Source organism: Falco cherrug, chromosome 2, assembly GCF_023634085.1.
Source record: "Falco cherrug isolate bFalChe1 chromosome 2, bFalChe1.pri, whole genome shotgun sequence".
NCBI classification, from domain to species: Eukaryota; Metazoa; Chordata; class Aves; order Falconiformes; family Falconidae; genus Falco; species Falco cherrug.
The window spans coordinates 71,019,030-71,040,016 of NC_073698.1; the positions used below are offsets into that span (position 1 = coordinate 71,019,030).

Sequence of the window (20,987 nt, forward strand, 5' to 3'; positions counted from 1 at the left end):
TAGACCTACCGTCTTGCTTCTCAATTCACCAGTGTCAGCAAAACGCTTCTGCCCCTTGCCGCAGGCTCTTCCCTCACCCTTCCCCATCCTATTCCTCTTTTTCAGGGCCACCCTCCTCCGGAACAGAAATGCCATTTAACGGAGGGCATGGCACGTCTGAAACGTTACCCAGCGTGAGGTGCTCTGCAGGGTCGTGATGGCAGTGACAAGAGCTGAAAACAACTGGCTGCAGCCAGTGCAAGCCGAGGGCAGGCAGCAGGGTGTGAAGGCCGGCTCCCTCGTGCATGCCTGTCTGGTGGCCGCCCTCTCGCCGTTGCTGTTTGACAGTTTTTGAACTGGAACCAGGGGGTCCCCAGGGCTCTGGCCGTTAAACCGCCAGCCAGGGTGGCTGTGGGGGATGCTTCACGGCAGGGGGGACAGGGAGAGACCTTTCCCTCTGGCGATAAGGCGTTTTTTTTAAGAGGAGGCCTTTCCTGGGACATGGGTGACTGAAGGTGTGCAAGAGCCAGTGGCCTGGAGCTGCTGGGAACCGTAACCCAGGGGTGGTGACTTTCAGCTGCTTTTTGGTTGGTAGCCCCCAGAAATGGCACAGCTGAGGTGTGAGCACAGGGAATTGAAGCCAAAGAGAGGTTGGTACTTTCTTGGTCATTTTTCACTGATGTGCTTTAAAGGACAGGCCGCAGGTTGAGAACCACATCTGGAAGATAATATGAGTTGTATGTGTATTTTGAGTTTGGGGGCTCAGTTTTGAAAGGCATAGCTTTTCCTTGCCACTCCTCCTTAGCTGGAGTGGAAAAAAGGCTGAGGTGGAGGTGAGCCTCCTGTGTGGAGAGAGAAAGTTGCTGCAGATGTCACTGCTTACAACCTGCTCTCCTAGTTGAATCCAGGAAAAACTGTTGCCAGATAAAAGGGTTTTTAAGCAGCTTGACCGCTACAATATGCAGTTGTTGATGCCTGCATTTGTCCTGTATAATGTCATCAAACATACTTGCTTTGAAAGTGCATGCAGTTTTACTTTGCTATGCTGCAGCATAAATAGGGAAAAAAATACCTTCTTGTGTAACACCAATTCAATATACATATTTTACTGGGGACAGTAACAATAATCCTGTAAATGTGATGAGTCCATAGCATCAGTTTAAGGGGAAATGAGGCAACACAATGATATCATCAGTATTGTTTTAAAGGTAGTTGAAATATGCATACTTCTTCCAATATTTCCAAACATAACATTAAAAGCACTCATAAAATTAAACCTGGATCCCAGTATTTAATAGTTTATGGAGGATATCGAGATTTAGCTGGAGACAGCTCCACCAGAACTGCATTCTTAACAGTCTTAAATTTAGAAATATGTGCATGTGTGGTGTGAATGCATTTGTTTTGTGTGACAACAGGTGTGTTTGTGTATTTATATGTATGTATATATATACACTCAATGACTGACTACTCATCAGAAAATCTCTAGCTCCTTACTTGCTGGAATTTTGCCAATGCTCAGATTTTGCATGTTTTGCGTTCTGTGGAGAGAGTGTTTATAAAAGAAATACTTCATTATGAAGTATTTGAACAAAATACTTTTCTTAAACTTAAAAGGTAATGATAGCAGACTAAGGTTTTTTCCTCCCTTTTGTGTTTTATGTTGTAAAATGATCTGCTTTACTAAAGCTTTTTGTGATTTAGGAAATGTTGATCTTTGTCCTAATGGCTGAAACAGATGTTTTTGAAATGCAGGAAGGTCCCAGGAGATGGCAGTGTACAATAACACATTTCAAAATATTTCTTGGAAACTGAAAGCATTTCACAAATAAAATTGAGTTGTTATTCTGTAAAACTTTTGTATTATTATTTCAAGGAAGTTTATCAAAGAACAAAATCATCAGGTTTTTTTTTTACTGATAGCCTACTTTAGTAGACAAGTTTGCATGTCTTATCTTTTATACAGTGAATGGCCACTGTATATTAACTGAACGACTAGATAATAAGAGATTTTTGCCTTGTTCAGCATCTTTATGTGAATTCAGTAATAGGATGTAATCTGCCATAGGCTGTAGTCTGAATTTGTCGTTAGGATAGATCATGATTCAATTTCTGTTATAATTTTGCTATAACACTACGCACAGTTTTTCTGTATTGTCCTATATTGTAATTTAAACTCTGAGATTAACCTAATTTAACCCATTTGAGTAGTGTTCATGCTGCTTAGGTATACATAGTGCCTCGATTTTAATAGCTACTCTACTAAATAAATAGGTACTTAATTTTTTTAAATCAGAACAAACATATCTATTGAGATTAAGAAACCTCTGTATCAACTCCAGCTTTGCATTCTTCCAGTTTTTTGAGAATATAATCTGATAGTAAAACTTTTTTTTTTTTTTTTTAATTTATGACTATTGAGAATTGTTAGGATGAAAATAAACTTAGCTTATCACATACGCCTCAGGAAAAGAAGATTTAATTTTAAATGAAAGTATTTATGTATTTAAGGGAGTTGAAAGAGTTGAAAATATCTTCTCTTTAAAATTTCAAAATTTGGTCTAGTATTTGGAGCCAGGTTTTGGAATGAAGTTCAGGGGACAGCATGAATTTCTTTGTGGTGTTCCCTTATTAGTATACAAGAGTGTTAAAAAGGATTTACTTCCACTGTGGGAACAATCCGTGGCCAGCTCTGAAGGTTACTTCCACCAGGTTAAGCACCTCTCGTGTCCTGGTGCCCTTTTTTGGGCACCTTGAGCCCTTTTTTGAAGTCTATCAAAGAACAGCACTTGTCACTGTAATGGGACCTCAAGAAAACAAGGTTATATGGCAACACCTGGATGAACCCAATGACTCTGTGGTAATTGAGGAGTGGCAAGAAGCAGAAGTTGTCTCAAAATATTAAGTTCTATTTTTGATTTCTTTTGCAGTAGCTGGTGTCCGTGAAGATGTCTTTTTGATCTGGAGGGAACTGGAGGAAGCCAGGAGTACAGCAAGACAAGTTCAAGAAATTTTATCAGAATCTGACCAGCTGACTTCTCAAGATGGTATCATTTATGTTTCTTTCAAGAGAGTTACCATTATATTAATGATCAATATTTTATTTGTGAATAGTTTTGATTACATGTCAATTTGGGTATGATTTTCTCAGAAATGTCTATACACAGGTAGCACCTATACTTGGCATCTAAAATTAGGATTACTTAAAACTTTCCATTACAAATCTCTGTTTACTGCTGTACTTTAACAGCTCGGGCTGAAATACACCATTTTTAGTTCACCAATGACTATGTTTAGAAATTGTCTAGATACTGAAATTAATTTTTTGTGGTCTTTCCCTCTCTGCCTGGGCCAGTAAATCTTTCAGTTTTGCTCTACACAGTGCTGGGGAAGTACATCATCTCTGTCCCATCACGGTCATCTTAGGATAGCCTCCAACCTGGTAGCTAATTCATTCCCCTAAAAAGGAAGAAGTGTGGGTCTGAATTTTCTTAGTCAAAGGTAGATGACTGAAACCAATTCTGGATAAGTGCTCTGACAACTCTTGTGTTAAGAAACATGGAAAAATATTTTGTTCATTAAACTAATAGTTCCCACCATTATGCTTGGCCCAGTATATAGTTCATTTGTTGTTCTGTGCATATTGATTGCGTCGAGTCCTATCGGAGATAGAGCGTAGCTGTTTTCTGGATCTCTGGGAGGCTTAAACAGAGGGTGGTGAGAAGCTTCTCAGTTCTGCTAGGCTGAAGATGCTCTGGGCATGCTCTGGAGCAGAATGATCACACTGACAAGACTTAAATACTGAAAACTTGGCAGTCTGTGGAATCTAGGCAGCTTTAGTGTGGATTGGGGTTGATTCTCAGGATCATGGCTGTGATTATCAGTGCCTATATTCTACATTAGTCCCTGGTTTTAAAAACCTACATAGTGTCTGGTGGTATTTTTTGCATAAGTTGATACAAGATTCAAGTTGAATTAGCACAAGTCATCAGTGATTTTGTATAGCTCCACTATTGCTTTTGCAGTGCAATTGCTTTTGCTTTGGCTAGGTGGAGGCTGGATCACCTGCTGAGGAACGCTTTGTACAGTCAGTTGGTCAGTCACTTGAACTCTCAGTGGTGTATTGAGATACGCGACTAGGGTGGTGATGGTGAAGATTTGAAGCTGGGAACTTTCTCTGCCTGCGCTGGGTTTGCACATCTGTAAACAACATAATTCTGCAGGACTTAAGCTTGAGGTTTTTCTTCTGTGAAGGCATAATACTGATCTTTATACTGATAATAGCATCTTCTGAATTAGCAGGACTTCTGATATGAAGTTAAACAGCTGTACAGTAATGCATATGAACAAAAAGACCACAGTAAAGCTGAAACAGCAGCCCTGTTTTCAGTGTTGATTTATGTGTTCCTAAATATGCAGCTTGAATGTTCTTTCTGTTTGCCTTCTTACAGAATCACTTCATAAATGAATTAAAATAAAGGAAATTACAGTGGGATTTATCAGTTCTTCAGCATTATTTGACTGTTGCCCATTGATCCAAATAACTGCAATCTTTCTGTTTGCCTGCATTTCATCCTGGTTTGCCTTCCTGATCTGTTTAAAATATTCTATTGCAAAACATAGTTCTGAAGACTGTAATGTTCTGCAGGAAAAGAAACAGAAAAAGAGACAATTTTTCTGCTGACCCTCCAGATAATGCACTAGTTACGTGAACTGAGACACTACTTTTTACATAAAGCATGTGAAACAAATAAAATAACAGTTGTCTTTTTAAAATTATGTGAGTGGATTTGTGAGACTTGCCACACTGACTGTTCTAAGGGCCACAAGCAATCAGAAAGCAGATGTTTCCATATGAACAGGCTCCAGCCGCACCTGCCCTGATGCTGGCTGATCTCTGTGTGTGTTAAGGCAGTAGATGACTCCATAGGTTTGTTTACAGGCTCGGGATCTCAATACTGTTGTCACTGTAGCTGCATCTAAACAGAGTAGACGTTTATACCACCTAGGTCCACCAAAATTAAAATGTGACAAAATAAATTCACCCTTCTATGAGAACCACTGCTGGGCCATTTGGTTTAAGTGTGGTTTATTGATCGAGTGATGAATGAGTGTAAAGGCCTGTATCCTATTACCAGTATCCAGAGATGTGCAGTGCCTCACCTTAAGATGGTCCTTAGAAAATTTCTAAGACCATATGACATAAAAGGGTAAGCATAAGAACAGTCATACCAGATCAGACAAAAAAAAAAAAAATCCTATCTCTTTCAGTATCAATTAAAAATGCTAGAAGGAGGGCGTAGAGCTAGAGAAAATGTTAAGCTGTTACACAAGTGATTTGTGGCTTGGGATACATGGCGCAATATTCAGCCTATAAAAAGGCAGTATTGCAGGGAAACACAGTAAAATCTCTTCCAAAGACATTGTAGTTTGCCTTTTACTTTAAATGTCCTCCTCTGAAAAAGACCAATGGCAATGTTAACCAATGTTTTTGACTGTATTTTCCATTATATCTTTTGTTGTTTCATTTTCTCAAATGATTCTCCTTGAAATTAGACATCTTATACAGGACTCCTTTCTGGAATTTTGTAATTCAACCAGTATGAAGGTTAAGTCAACCTTCATACTACTAAGAACATTCCTTTTATATGTTAATCCTGTAGCTATTTATCTTCGTCACTCTCTGTCTTCTGATGAGTTTGTTCCATTTACAAAGGAATTTATCACAAACAATTCTCTGATAAGAGAAACAACCACAATGAAAATAGAGAATATTAAAAATCAGTCAGAAATATCTGCTTACTGTAATGCTGTCGATGCAAGCAGAACAAGTTTGAAAATTTTGACTCCAGTATTGTAGTCTGTTTTTGAAAATAGCTCATCCAAACTGAACTGTGTTATACAGGAGATTTTGTTTGTTCTATTTTATTTATTAGCAACCCAAGCTGATAATCCATTAAAAAAGCATGCATCTGACAAGTATTTGACTTCTGAGAAGTGGTTGCAGAAGTATGGCTTGAAAGCTCAGAAGCTCACACTGTATGAGGCACTTGCTGATTGTACTTTTCGCCATGCAGATGGGATTGTTGACATAAAAACTAAACCAGAGGATGAATCTTCACAAACTGATGCTGTGAGTAGTGGTAATTTTCCCTCACATCCTGTGAGTTGTTTGGTTTTTCTTTCAAGATTTGAAAACTTGACTGATAGATGAATTTATGATAAAGTGTATGGTCTGTTTTGTATTTTTTGTTTAAATAATCTTATTAGTGGAATGGGACAAAGGTGGTCATAAATAAAATTGTTTCAAAGGCCTATTTGAAAAAAACTGTTTCAAGGACTCCTTCCTGATGCACATATAATCTCCCAAGGATGAATGAGGACTGGCTTAAGCATTTCTGTGGGGTAGGGCAAATATTGCTTGTCATCTTTATTTTTCCTTAGAAGTAGTGTTGGTCTCAGCAGCTCCAGTGTTTGCAAGTCCTTAAACAAATTTGGATTCATTTGTCTTCTATTTGTTTTTCTCAAGCTCTACCATTAGACTGTTTGGTAAGCTTCTGTTCTTGTTAGCTACAAGAATAAAACCAGTTTCTATTGACTTTTGCTAGGAGCAAACCACCCTATCCCATGTCTATTTCTGCACCTGTTCATGTGCAACAAGCATGTACCTTTGAAATTTGTTCACCAAATATTAAAGGCACTGCAAAATAATGTGTTTTAGAACATGAAAGTTGTTTTTCTTGGCTGTAGGAGACAAAGAGGAAGGTAATTAATGCAAAATACTGTGACAAGTTTGTACATACCTTCTGGAAAGACGGATCTGTAGTTCACATATATGTTAGTACAGAAAAGTATAAGCAGTACAAAGAGAAGATGAGGACGGCTCTGAGACAAGTGGAAGGACGGTTAGTGTTCTGTCACATAAAATCAGTTTGTATTATTTTACATTGGTGCTGGAATGTTTGACGTTTACTGTCATAATAAGCTGAAGTGTTTGGTAAACTGCTAGTAGCAGTACAAAGCCAGAAATCCATTTTAGATCAGAAACTTGTGTGTAGGATGTCTTAGTAGCCATGTAAGAAAACTGATGAACAGTTCTATCTTTTGTTCTCCTTCTGGAACACAAATGTGAACGTCAGTCTGCATGTTATTGAAATGCTGCTGAAAGTGCCAATAAGCATCAAGACATAAGGTGGCAGAGAACCTCTAGAACCATCAATAACACTTAGTAAACATTTATCCCTTGTGATACCGCTGACACCAAGTAGCACATCTTGATAACTGATGATGGTTATCTGCCCTTTTTGCAATTTTGTGTTGAAGACCAGTTTGAACCATCTAGATCAGAGTGAGGGCATGAGCTATTAAGTGATGCATATGATCAGAAGTTCAGAGCTCAAGCTAGCTCCCTAAGTTTACTTTACTGCAGCTGTACAGATATGCTATTTTGTAGGGTATCTACAAAAAATAGGTGATCTGAGGGTCTGCTTTATCGGTCCTAAAGATGCCCTAAAGTAAATGGGCTTTTATATCTACATTAGGAGAAGAAGAAAACTTTAAAAACAGATATTGTAGAAAAGAGAGAAAGAATAAATATTGCCCTCTGTTTTGTGTATTAGGACAATGAGATGTCTCACTGAAAAAAGCAGGATATGAACTTTCATTCGATTGCTGCTTCTCTGCCACAAGTATAACAGCCTGATTACATTTAGCAAGGTCAATCACAATTTTGTTACTCCTTTCAGTTTATCTTCATCTTGCTGTATTTAGGATAAAATTAACATATTGTGAAGGAAAATTTGAGGTAATGGTTTTGATAAGAATATATTTTTGAAATCCAGGCCAAGATTATGGGTTTGCTATTTTGAATGGTTCATCTTATTGTTGAAAAGTCTTGGTAGACCTCATGAAACACTTTGGGGGAAATAACTAATGGCAAAATAGCTATCAGCGGCAAATATAATAGGATCCTTTTTCCATGATACCATTTTTTAAACTTCTGTGGAGATGAGTAGTATTTTCCTCGGGGCCATTATATTCTGTCTGTTAAATGTCTCTGTTTCAGAGTAGACAAGTAGTTTATGACTCTCAAGGGAAATCAGATTTGGAACTGCTGCAGCCATTACTGAGTAAATGTTCTTGTACACAGCAGTATGCATGCACGTATTTAACTGGCAGGCATACTTCAGTCCTGTTTAAAATGTAAAACTAAGTCTGTATTTAAAACTCAAGGTCAGCAAAGCTTTGAAGCATCTGTGTTATATTAAGGCTTTTCAAAGTGCTCAAGTTCCTTGCAGGATAGGTTCTCCAGTGTTTTCCTGAAAAGGGAGGCATAATAGCATACGCTTAAATGATTTCCAGAGTTCAGTCTGGTGAACAGTTTCAGGGGCAGTAGTTATAGTTACTTCCACATGGGATTTCCCAGCTCAAACTACCTGATAACTGACTTTATAAAGGTGCTGTATTGCTTTGTCTGTTTTGTCTGCCTCCAGACTCCTATTAAAATTAGAAAAATAAAAATGCCTTGTGCTATTATGTAGTGACAGACGATTGTTTCAGCAAGGCCGATGTACTGCTTCTGGCAGCGAGTAGCAACAGGTGCTTAGGGAAAGAGAATAAGAAGTACAGCAGTGATAAAAAGATCCTTCCTCTTAGATTCTGATATGCAAAGCTCCAAAGATCTTACAGACTAGGTTTTGATATTTTTTTTCCTCCCCCAGGATTAAGTGGCTTCAACAAAGCAGCAGAGGGCTCTTTGGGAATGTGTTTGAAGATGATGTCTATATTCTTATTGATACATCCCAGTCTATGAAGAACAAGCTGCCACTGGTAAAGGAGAAAATATTTCAGCTCATACAGGTATGAGAAAGTGGTGATGCTGTAGACTAAGGAGCATTTTAGAGTAGGCTGATTTTTTCTGGATACTTGTTACCCCAATATTTAAAAAAAAAATATTTTTTTAATAGCAGCTTATTAAAATTTTTTATTTTTCTTGGTGTGCTGATTTTTCAGTTGAAATTTATATTTTTTCCTCATTTCTACTAAGATTTGAAAAAAAATCTGGAGAAAATGTTGAAAATTAAAAAGGCTTAAGTAGTTCTTTCCCTCAATCCACCTCTCTCTCTCAAAAAAAGGGGGGGCCAAAAAAACCCCCACCCCAACCCAAAAAACTATGCAATGGAACACCTTTTAGCATTTTCATTTTTATTTTTAAAGCAGTGTCATCCAATTCCACTGGCATGTTGTGATTTGTAATATGTGTTCTAGATTCACTTTCATACTTTTACAATGGAGGGTGCAGAATGTTTTGAACTTGCTTGTATCTTACAGTGGAACTTTGCAAAGGGACTTGCAAAGTGCAGAAGTACCACAAAAGCATTAAGTACTGGGAGACACACCTAAGACAAGATTTGTCTCACCTGTTTTAGAAATCTACAATGATGTCACCTAAGCTTACATTAATATTTGAAAGAAAGAGGCACTGTTAAAACATGCTAAATCTTAACTTTTTTAGACCTGAGAGGAATAACTGACAAATAAAATTCCATCAGTCTGGCATTGATGGCAATCATTAGCAGGGTTAGAAAATCTAAGTCTAATAACAGAGAGGGTTTTGAGCTAAGTGCATAAGTGATAGGCCATAGTATGATGTGGTCCTCTAGGCAGATCAACACAAGAAAATCATTAGATACCGTGCAGGAAGGTTTCACAGGCAGCTGCACAAAAAAGGTGATGTAAGGGAGGCTCTAAAGGTTTGTACTAGCTTGCACAGATCTTGCTCTCCTTATGACTTCTGTCCAAAAGCAACTTCAGCAAATTCTTAGTTCTCTCTTGTGCTAGTTCCCCTTGCCAGTGCTCTACATTTGATTGTTGTTCTCCTCCTCTAAATGATGTCTTTGTTTCTGGTTGCAGTTTTCTTTCATAAGCAGTCATAATCTCTTTCTTACACCATCTCTCTTTCTTGCACTCCTAGACATCTGCTGTTCAAGTAGTTTGAGAAATACAAATAAATGGAGATTTACATTGGGAAGTTCAAGTAATCTTAATAATTGCAGGCAATAATTGTCTCTGTCTCTGTATGTCTCTCTGTACGCCATAAATGAATATTACCATAATTTATTGTAACCATATAATCAACTATATATTAATTAAAACAACTTCTACTAGTCAGTATTTCAGGATACAAGTATTGTTTCTTTTAACATTGAGTAAAATTCAAATGCTGTCTCTTGCAGGAACAATTGAGACACAAAAAGAGATTTAACTTTGTGAAATTTAGTGCCCAAGCAGTGGCGTGGCAAGAGAAGCTTGCTGAAGTTAATGAGGAAAGTTTGCAAGATGCTTGGCTTTGGATAAAAGGGCTTGAGGTAACATGGCAGATAATTATCATAAAGTGTGTTTGTACAAAGGTATATTTGTGTCTTCTCTTCCTATATGGCTGGGGTATTTGTGGATTGACTAAGTATTTGACTTGAGTAAGCTGAAAATATACATGATGTATAGAGTTTAGTAGATCTAAGTACAAAACATTATGTCAGTTATAATAATCCTTTAACTGTGGACCTGTTTATAAGATGATATTAATTCAACTTGCAGCCTGCTATGTTTAGTAGCCACAATGCAAACATTGGCCCATTTGATTTCTGTAGGAACCATGACAGCGCTCACACCGTGTGACTAAATTTGTCACTCTTGCACAGGGCTGCCACTGGCTCAGAGGTGGTACAAGAAGCTGGTGCCAGTGAGCTGGAGGAACATTTCTAATCCCTTGTCGTGCATAGATAGACAGCTGACTTTAGCCTTCATAGGAACATGGAAGCAACCATGCTCAGACCAAACATCTGTTTGTCTACCTAACGTTCTTTCTCTGACAGTGGCCAAAATCTGAGGTTTTTTCCCTGAAACAGAGTAGAAATGTCAGCCACAATCAGCCACCAGATTGTAACTGTCAGCAGCTTTAGGACCCATTCATGTGTCAATTGTGGACAGCAGTGTTATGAGCACAGAACAGAAAAAGGATTATGCAACAGTATAGACATATCCCATGTTGTTTTCTAAAACAAAAACCATGTTTACATAATGAGACTCCTCAGCATTATGACAGCTTTTCCTTAGACTTATGAAATTCCTGGGGTGAGGGAACCGGGGAAGCTACATGATAACTGTGAGACTACAAAGCAAGGTAAATAACTTAGTATTCTCAGAAAATACTAGCACACACACGGAAAAAAGAAAGTATTAGTATGGCCTCACTGGGTAGTTGGTGAATACTTTTAACTGAGGTTAGTAACCTTAATTTTACTCCCTGCCTTGAGACTTGAAAAGTGGGCTCTGTGTAAGCTATATATATGATACAGCATCATGCGAGTTTGATAATTCTTTGAACTACTGTAATTTGATACCATGTTGTATATGCATTTGGGAATGGCCTTTTTCATCATTATTCATGAAGTAGTGAACTGTTGATTATAAATTTCCTTCTGAGTTCAGATCTAGATATCTGAAATGGTACAGGGAGTGGTACAATAACAATACTTTTTTGCAGGGATGTCATCTGTTGCTGATCTTCTAGTCTGTTTAAAGCAGTGCAGGTGTAAGTCTGAGATCAGAAAGCTGGCTTTACAGTGAATTTGAAATGAACCGAAGATTGCTCTAGAATATTAATCAGAGTAGATCCTTTGATCTCACTTTATACTCTTTGGTCCCAGGATATTGAATAAGGCAGCAGAGCTATAAACAGTAACTAACTGTTCCTTAAAAATCCTTTAGAGGTAATAACATTTAAAATTTCAGGGATGATTATGCCATGTAGTTGAAACATGTTAACTTTGTTTAAACAGTGAAAAAAACTGTTCATTTGTAACAGTAGCAACTGAAAAATCTAAAATTAACAGCTCTTACCGTAGAGGGTATATAGTTATTTCCTTCACATCATCAGTGTCTGCCGTATGTTCCCATGATAAAGTAGAAGTTGTTTTGTTTCAAATCAGATCAAAACCATATACCATTATTGAAAAGAGCCAGGATTGCCAATTTACATATAATAATGAGTGATGTGTGTCTAAACTTTTATAATGCTTACTAAAACATTAGGAATATTAGACATATTTAATACAAAGAAGATGGCTCAGGCTAGTTGTTTCTTATGAGTGTGCACTGGTAAGAACTGTTTGTGAATTAAAAGATAGGATTATAAAGTATCTGGGCTCTCGTTGTCAGCCCCATACAATCTTGTGCAGCCATACAGAGTCACTCTGAGAGTGTACTTTCTATTCTGTTTCACCTTATTTACTTTGCCCTTTCTATGTGTGGAGGGAAGGACTGGAAAAAGTTTTAACACAACTAATAGGACTGAAGAAATAATGCTATATCTTAACCTATTTTTGCATGTATGGGTCAATGTTAGTGATTTATATTTATCCTCTCTAATGCCTTATGTATGTGGATCCTGAGTCTCTTCTCACTTACACTACTACAATCCTCACTACCCTCCAGAGCAGTGCTCGGGTGTTTTCCATAAAACAGTCTCATTTTCAGTCTCAGTTTCAGGGGTTTTGCTTTGGCCCCATTAAAAGACTAAGACTAAGACTTGAGGAATTACTTTTCTGATAAAACCTTACTTTCCCTTAAATTTGGAAGGTTTTGTACACCAAATGTTTGAAAGGTAGATGTGAACTGTATTTTTTAGCCATGAAATGCATTTCAGTGAGTTTAGAGTTGCATTTAGTTTAAGAAGAAAAAAACCAGATCATGATCACGAAGTATGTGAATGAAACAGGAAAAGTGATAGTATTACTCAAACATGAATTTTTAAGGGCCGCAATATTGCTTTACTGTGTATGTTTTGTTGTTGTAGCTAAATTTTGTGCTAAAAAAAAAAAAAAAAAAAAAGACATTTACTTTGATGTGCCAAGGTGGTAGATGGGAGATAGTCTGGAAAAAATATTGTTCAGAAAACCATGAAGTCCTTTACCTATTTTTGAGAAATAAACTTGTGCAACCCTTTTGTAGACCTTTTGAATTATTTGGTTAAGTAAAATACATATTTCAAAAGAGCGCGATAAGTTGGCAATCAGGAGGAGCAGTGGGAAAATATAATACAATGTATCTTTTATCTTGCATCTTCCTGTCTGTTTATATTCTTTTTGTGATTGCTTTTGCTTTTACAGCTCATATTTCTGTTGCCAGCATTTTGCTTATGTGTGTTTGCATAAGCACTGAATACCAGCTTGGTACCAATTTATGCTACTTTGACACTCACTTTGATTTTTCTAGCTATTTGACATAAATATTTTCACCGTTTTATTACTAATTTCATTTCTGTAATATCACTTGAAAATGTACGCTGTTATTATGAATTTAAGAACAGAGGCAAAGTACTGTTATGATTTATAGCTGTTTCTTTCTCTTTTTGCTTTTGGTTTCTTAGGTTGGAAGTTCCACAAATACACTCAAAGCTCTCCAGATTGCTCTTGCTGATACTGACACTCAGGCTATTTATCTCTTGACTGATGGGAGACCTGACCAGGTATTTCTGAAATAAGAAAACAGAAAATGCAGTAAGTGTGGTGTCAGAAGGCTGAAGTATGAGACGAATATCATACCTGCAGAGCTGAGTCTCTTGGATGTTCTCATAGTATTGAAAAATTGTATCTGAGAAATGTGCTGTTCGTGAAGGGGTTTGGATTAGAACTCCTTGCCCACAGTCCAGTCTTTGGTGTATGATAATTCATGATATTTCTCATGAGTTGTTTTAAGGAGCTGGTAATGGATTAAACATTAAAGCTGTATGTTAGTATCAAGGTTAGGATTTGTGTTAAACAAAATGTCTCCCTAACTTAGTACAAATATCACATGAATTAAAAATCAAAAAATAATGATGGTCCCATGGTATGGTTGAAAACCCTGCAATCTTGTGTGATGGCTTGAAAACCTGAAAAGATGATTGATAGCAAAATAAAAAAACCAAATCTGTGTTAAACGTTTTCTCCCAAAGAACACATGAAATATATGAGTAGGTACCTTCTTACAGTCTGTTACAGAACTTGCACAAAGGTTATGTCGTGTCTGAGGGGCAAGGACCTAATTATTAATTTACATTATTTTCATATAAAGATGTTGTCATTAATATTGTTCCATTAGGTCTCTGTATGATTCAGTTTTTATCCTGCTGAGTTAAATTGCATCTCATGTAGGTGCAATTCTGGAGTAGCAGCAGTCTGGAGTCTGGATAAAGAAAAGTGTTATTAGTTATCACTCATTAAAACTCAATTTACAACTGATTAAAATATTTCCATTGTTTCACACTTTTGCTAAGTAGGAGCATATATTAATATTTTGTTAAAGAATAATTTGGCTTTCAGATTCTTAATTTTAATATTTTTGTTAAGTTAGAAAGTAATGAATACTTGATTTCTTTTTACTTAATTAATAATGGATTTTATGATTTTTATTATACTTCTTAGATGAAAAAGGGGAAATGGCGAAGACTGCTTTTAACTGTTAAAGTGCAACAAACAATTATATTACAGAAATTGCTGTTTATCAAGATTTATGAGTGTTCTGAATAACCAAAATGTTACCAGAAATTAGAGAACTGAGTCAATAATTTCTTTCAACAATATCGTTGAAGATTTTTAGACGGTAGATCTTTTACTTTTTCACCTGAGTTTTATTTCTTCATTGGAGGAGGAACACTAGCTTTCCTATTGACTCACCCTCTCTTTTTTTTTTCATGGTTTTGAGTCAACTTTTGATTGAACTAATTTAGCTTAATAAAAATAGCAATGGTTATATACATCCAAATATATTGTTATCTACATCCAGTGATACTTAACATCAATGTAGTAGTTTAATTTCCTTTATTAATTTCCTTTAAGATTTCAGAAACAGAATACTGATTATAATTTACATTTTATTTTATTTTATTTTATTAGAGTATCCTGTGCCTTAATGCATTATGTGTTTCAAATTCAGTTTTAAATTAGCTCATTTTATAAATTTATGAAATAGCAATCCATATAAAATTTATGCTTTTAACTGATCTATATGTCTCTAAGCAACAGTATGGCTGATTAAATTCTTACAAATTCTCCATGTTTTGTTAAATACTTTTCTGGATGCCACATATTTAATATACATTTTCTGATTTTCAGCCCCCCCCGATAATTTTGGCTCAAGTTCAGCTTTGTTGTAAAATTCCCATCCATACTGTATCCTTCAACTGTGGTGATGTAGAGGCTAATAAATTTTTGTATGAACTATCTACTAAAACAGAGGGACGGTTTCATTATTACAACATCTATTCAACTGATCCTGATGCTGCAGAGTTTATTGTTGTGAGTATCTGAAAATAAATGTGTTTCTCCATGCTATTGAATGAACCACATGACTTGTATTATTGTGATTTCATATTACAATAGATTATTTTAAAAAAGGGTTAATCCTAGTCAGATCTGAAGTCATGCAAAAGCAATGTGTGGCATTATTTTCTTATGAAATTTTATTAAACTGCAACAAAAAAGTCCAAACATCATGCGAAGTACATTTGTAGTGCTACTGTTGCAAAAAAAAAAAAAAAAAAAGCCCCTGAAAACCAAATTCTAGAAAACATACAGGCCAAATTAAGCTCTGCAGGAAACACACTTGATCTCTGCTGTGTCAGAAATAAGTTACTGTTTAAAATGAAACTATGGTTTATATCTTGTTAATAAATGAGAGAATGCAGAGCTGAATTTGAATGATTTGATGAATGAATGATTTGATTAATTTTGCTAAAAGTTTGCTCTACAACAGCCACTGGGGAGAGATCTATAATGAGTAAAATGACTACAATAGCAGTGATCTATCAAGTATGACTAAGCAGCTCAATCTAAGAATCCCCAATAGGAAATTTCTGAATAGATGTAACAGGAGCACCCATTTAAAGCATATTCTTGCTTTTAATTAAAGTTAACAGTTAATTAGTTCCAGAAATTTTAGAAATGGTGGTAGTGGAACAATGAGAACAACCAGGAATAAGACAGTACCAGGAAATTTAGAACTTTGAAGACAACAATTAGAAGAAAGATGTGAAAATACTGCAGCTTTTGAAAGATATGAGAGCATACTGGGCAATTTCGGTGATTCTGCTGATGAGGACTGTGTGACACTGCACATACTGGAAAGATGAGGGCCAGAGTCCATATTGTCCATCCTCAAACTCCTGGTCCTGTAGGAGTTGTAAAGGGATCATTGTTGCAATCTTTCCTCCTGTAGCCTAAATGATTACAAGTCAGTTCCAATGTTTACTTGAAGAATATAGTTTTTACTCCCATTTTTCAGGAACAGTATGTGATACAGATGTCATCTGTAGAGTGACAGGACAACAGTTGTAATGTACATATCTTGTATTTTATTTATTTACTCATTTATTTGCTTGCTTGCCTGGAATGAGGGGAGCTATTGCTGTCATTACATTATTTAGAAATATGGCTGTTCATATCTCAGGAGGTAACTGACTTGTTAAGGAATGCTTGTCCTTTTCCTAAAAAGGAAGAATTAAGTTGAAAGGCTGTATTGCCAAGCACAAGAGACTACCTGAAAAGTATACAAAATTTTGCAGCTGTCCTAACTGAGTCATTATTCAAAATTATTATCAGAGCTTGCATAGTTTCAGTTCAGAAATTAAACATGTTTAGGAATAATTGTAATAAAACATTTAATTTTATTTTTCTTAGAATGAAGACATAAACCTTTTGAAAAGAGAGGTTGAACAAGGAGAAAGAGACCTAGAGAAAGTGAAGACACTTCATGTCAAATGTCTGATGGTGGATTGTTATACAGGAGAAAATGATCCAGAGAATAAGTATGTCCTCATAGTGCTATTATGTTAATAAGAATTAGGAGCCATCTGTTACATTTCTTCTTTTTCATTGTCTGGCATTTTTAACCTCTGACATTCTCCTCTTTTAAAAAGAAAGGCTTGTTTGTTTGTTTTAAACAGTTACAGTAACGGAAAAGAAAAATCTGGAAAAATACATTGATACTGTGATGCCTGAAACAAAATGAACTCAAACATCCCAATAGTCTCAAATTATTAGGAATAATGGAAGCAAAGACGTTGAAATATTTTTGCTGTCTCCAGCACATGGTAAAGTTGCTCTCTCTGACCTAGAGAATTCACAAAGAATTATTATCCTATAGGTTGAGCTGGCTTGATACTTCATGACTAAATAGCCACTCATTGCAAAATGCCAATTAAAAGATAAATTACATACAAACTTGTGTGTTTAAAAGATAGCAAGCACCATGAATGAAATTCAACTTCTTTTCACATTTTTTATGTTACAGTGTGTGTCTGTATGTTTATGCTATATTTATCCTTGCTTTGTATCAGAAGATAAGTAATCTCATCATTAAAACTGGTTTCATGTTCAGCATCAGTTGAAAAACACGCTGAAAATTTAATGGTGCCAAGAATGACTATTCAAAAAGAGGTCCTTCTACAGCATACTGAGGGCAGGCTCCTGAGCCACTGTGGAAAAGTTTTCTGCATGTCTGATGATACTGAATTTCTGTTTGGGGAGCACAGACCTAGCTTCAAACATGAAATCACTTGTAATGTCTACAGCACAACCTTAATAAAAAAATAGCTTGCCCTGGTGCCTTACTTGTATGTGAAGTAACAGTACAAAAGCAAAAAAGTAAGTTAAAAAAATATCAGATTTTTAAGACAGAAAACTATTAAACCCAGTAAGTTATAATAAAGGCAAATAAAGTAAACAAATTATAAGTGGAGAGTGCTGTGGAATGATTTCACATGTGTGGAAGGACAGGTCAGATGTCCAGTATAAAAGTGTAGATAAATGTTATTTCAGAATTTGCATATTTCATTTTTGACTAATGCTGGGACATAGGGGTGTGTGTGTGTGTGTGTGTGTGTGTGTGTGTGCATATATATGTGTGTGTGTGTGAAAGAGAGTTATTTTCATTGCTGATGATAGGTTTATGCTTTCCCCCCAGGATTCAAAGTGGCTATTACAGAACATTCTGACCTTATTAAAAATATATGAGGGTGTTGCCTTAGAAGTAATTAACATCTTTCAAATAGACTAAGAAATTACTTTTAGATAGTCTAAAAAACAAAGAATGTTTTAATTTCCTTTGAACTCCTTTGAATGCAGACTAGGATAATAGAGAAAATATTTTGCACTGTTAGAAACATTTGAAATGAGTATTTAAGTTACCAGAAAACTTCAGCATTTTTTAAACCTGTGTTATATGTTTGAAGTAATTTCTTGCTTGTTCCCTTTTTTTTTTTTTGACACTTACAAGCAGTAATCACAAGCAGACACATACTGTGTCTTCTGTAACCAAACATGTTGAAGAGCTTAGTACTACTCTTAGCAGTAGGCCATGCTGTGCCTCAGAAGAGCCAGCATCGACACCACATCAGCAAATCTGGCAAACCACTGCTGACAGTCCAGCCCGAAGGAAGAAATCACTATATGCGGGTAAGACTAAAACGAACTGTAGTTGTTAGCAGGATTTATTCACTAACTTGAAAAGATTATGTGAAAAATAGCAAAAAGCATCCTTCACTGGAGGAACAAATAAAGCCTTTGATGATGTAAATAATCATATTTTGGAAATTCTGCCTTCTCTTAATTTTTTAGTTTTCAGCTGTCTTACTCATTTGGCCCAAACAGACAAATGTCTGCTTGTTTATGCTGCATCACAGGCCCTGCAATGAAAATATAACCACTTTGACAATGTTTTGAAATCTCTGTAAACATTTTTTTAACAGTAGAAATTAAACCCGTATCTCTTTTGATTCTAAACAAGTACATCATTGGCAAGAACGAAGCCCTGACCTATGCTTCACTAATTACAGCATTACTTACACTAATATTTCTCCTTACTACAGCTGTAACACTACGTTTTGAAGCATCCTTTGTATGCAGTCTGAAACCAAGTTTACCCAGCTGATGTAAAAGAAGTCTTCATCCCTGGGAAAGTACAAAGTGCAAATTAGTGCTGAAGTATTTTTGTATTTGAGGTCTTGTGTAGGCAGTCACTTAAAAATTCAGACTGGATACCAAAGGAGAACTCAAAAATCCCAGGCATGTGCTTGAGCAGTAAGTTAGCTCTTCCTTTCTTTTCCTTTCAACACCTACAGAGCAAACAAAGACGAGTCTGCTGCGAATCCTGAGCCATAGTGTGAAATCCAGGGAAGAAAGACCAGAGGAAGGAATATCTCCTGAAAAAAAGAGTTTTTCTGACAAAAAGTGTGTGACATGCACAACCACTTTCAAAGGCAAGTGGACAGAACCAGAAACTCTGGGTGGGGCAGACGATAACATTTCTCCTACTGCATTTGTAATGAACGGTGCCTCATTTGAGGCAAAACTGAGCAGACCTGCGTTACAAAGGACTGGGGCACAGGACAGTCACAGAGAGCTGGACATGTGGGAGGGTGATTGTAACAAGGTGATTGTAAACAATCCTTACAGCTGTGGCCAGACTCCTGCCAGTGCTCAAACAGTTTACAACAGCTTAGTTATATCCACGTATGTCCACGGTATGTGGCAGCTGTGATACAGCTATGCCTTAGACTGCTGAAAGGGTATCACAGTTGCTTCTTATCAACAGAATAAATAGAGCTTGGGAATCTTATTCTAATTAATAGATTGTTGTTGTGATACAGTAATTTGTAGTTATGTTCAATGTTGAGGTTAAAGCTGAGAGTGCTGGTTCTAATTCTGTGGTACCAATGTAAAAGGAGGTTGCACTTTATTAATATGCTTAGACTTGCAAAGAACATGCTCTCTGGGACAGATGCTTCTGTAGAGACAAAAATATTTCCAGCGGGGCTTAGATATACATCCATTTCTCAGTAATTCATGCAACTCTGGACTTTATGATGGTCCTCTAAGTTGTTCTAAAACCTCACCTATGCTACTTAAAGATGTTTTACTTTTTTACATTTCAACATCTTATTTTGAGTTTTTATATACCTTTTATACAGATTTTCATAGCGATATACCTTATAGTGATTAGCCACCCCTGTCCATCTCATTAGTGACAGTATTTGATGTTACATCTTGATTTGGGGAATAAATTGGTTAATCTTTCTTTTTGGGTTATAAGAAATAAATACATACAAAGTTCTTTTTTTATTATTAATTCATTTATTCCCCACCTATTTTATGAATTTACTCGTTGATTAATTAGGTCTTGTGAGGTATGTAGTAACACTGTTACTATTGATCAAGCACCAAGAAAAGCAGGAAACGTAATTCTTATTGATTAATTTAGCGAATGAAATAGACGTTATTGTCTATTTTGTGATATCTTTGTGACACTATAATAGGCTCAAATAAAAAAAATGATGCTATTATTTGTCAGCTTGTTTATGTAAATTTTTGCATGCACAAAACCTGTGAGATAATAAAATGCACATATTTTATCTTAGATTTGAAAAAGGGGGAAGCTGTGAAAAGGACATCTAAAAGGTATGTGTGTGCATACATAGATACATCACAGAAATTATAGTTTATGTTTTTCTTTGGTCATTTTAAACTTCTCAAATGTATTTCTACCTTGAGCTACCTCTTACAGTCTCTTTCTTCTAGTTCTCTAGATATCTCTTCTGCTCTTTGGTTAAAGACCCATGGCTTGGTGGCTAGGCGACTCACCATCATGGATGCCTTAGCTCCTACAGCTGTCCCTCATGATACCAAATACATCCCAGTTCTGGACAAGCATGTGGTTTCTAAAGTATTTGATGAGGTAAAACTCTTACAATGTCTGAAAGCAAACATAAAACTTGGTACTGTTTTCAAAAGGATTTTCAATTTATTTCTATAAATGTCATAACTGCATTTTCTAGTGTTCATTGTAGATGGTTGATGTGCGCTAAATGCATAATGCATATCTGAATGTACATACATGTTTCAGTAAGAAAATAAAACTGATAGTTAATAGTATTGCAGACTTTACCCTTAAGTTTTAGAGCTATATATTTT

The 20,987-nt window shown here is 36.1% G+C and overlaps 1 protein-coding gene across 1 annotated transcript in view; it reads left to right on the top strand.

Annotated features, from left to right (window-relative positions):
• VWA3B (von Willebrand factor A domain containing 3B) overlaps positions 1-20,987 on the top strand; it is a 74,019-nt gene that overhangs the window by 22,094 nt on the left and 30,938 nt on the right. Inside the window, exons 10-21 of the mRNA XM_055701463.1 lie at positions 2,910-3,026; positions 5,916-6,112; positions 6,730-6,884; positions 8,700-8,838; positions 10,215-10,346; positions 13,409-13,507; positions 15,135-15,317; positions 16,698-16,825; positions 18,298-18,473; positions 19,139-19,303; positions 20,435-20,474; positions 20,595-20,751. Of these exons, the coding sequence (XP_055557438.1) occupies positions 2,910-3,026; positions 5,916-6,112; positions 6,730-6,884; positions 8,700-8,838; positions 10,215-10,346; positions 13,409-13,507; positions 15,135-15,317; positions 16,698-16,825; positions 18,298-18,473; positions 19,139-19,303; positions 20,435-20,474; positions 20,595-20,751 (1,688 nt within the window). The remainder of the gene's footprint in view (positions 1-2,909; positions 3,027-5,915; positions 6,113-6,729; positions 6,885-8,699; positions 8,839-10,214; positions 10,347-13,408; positions 13,508-15,134; positions 15,318-16,697; positions 16,826-18,297; positions 18,474-19,138; positions 19,304-20,434; positions 20,475-20,594; positions 20,752-20,987) is intronic.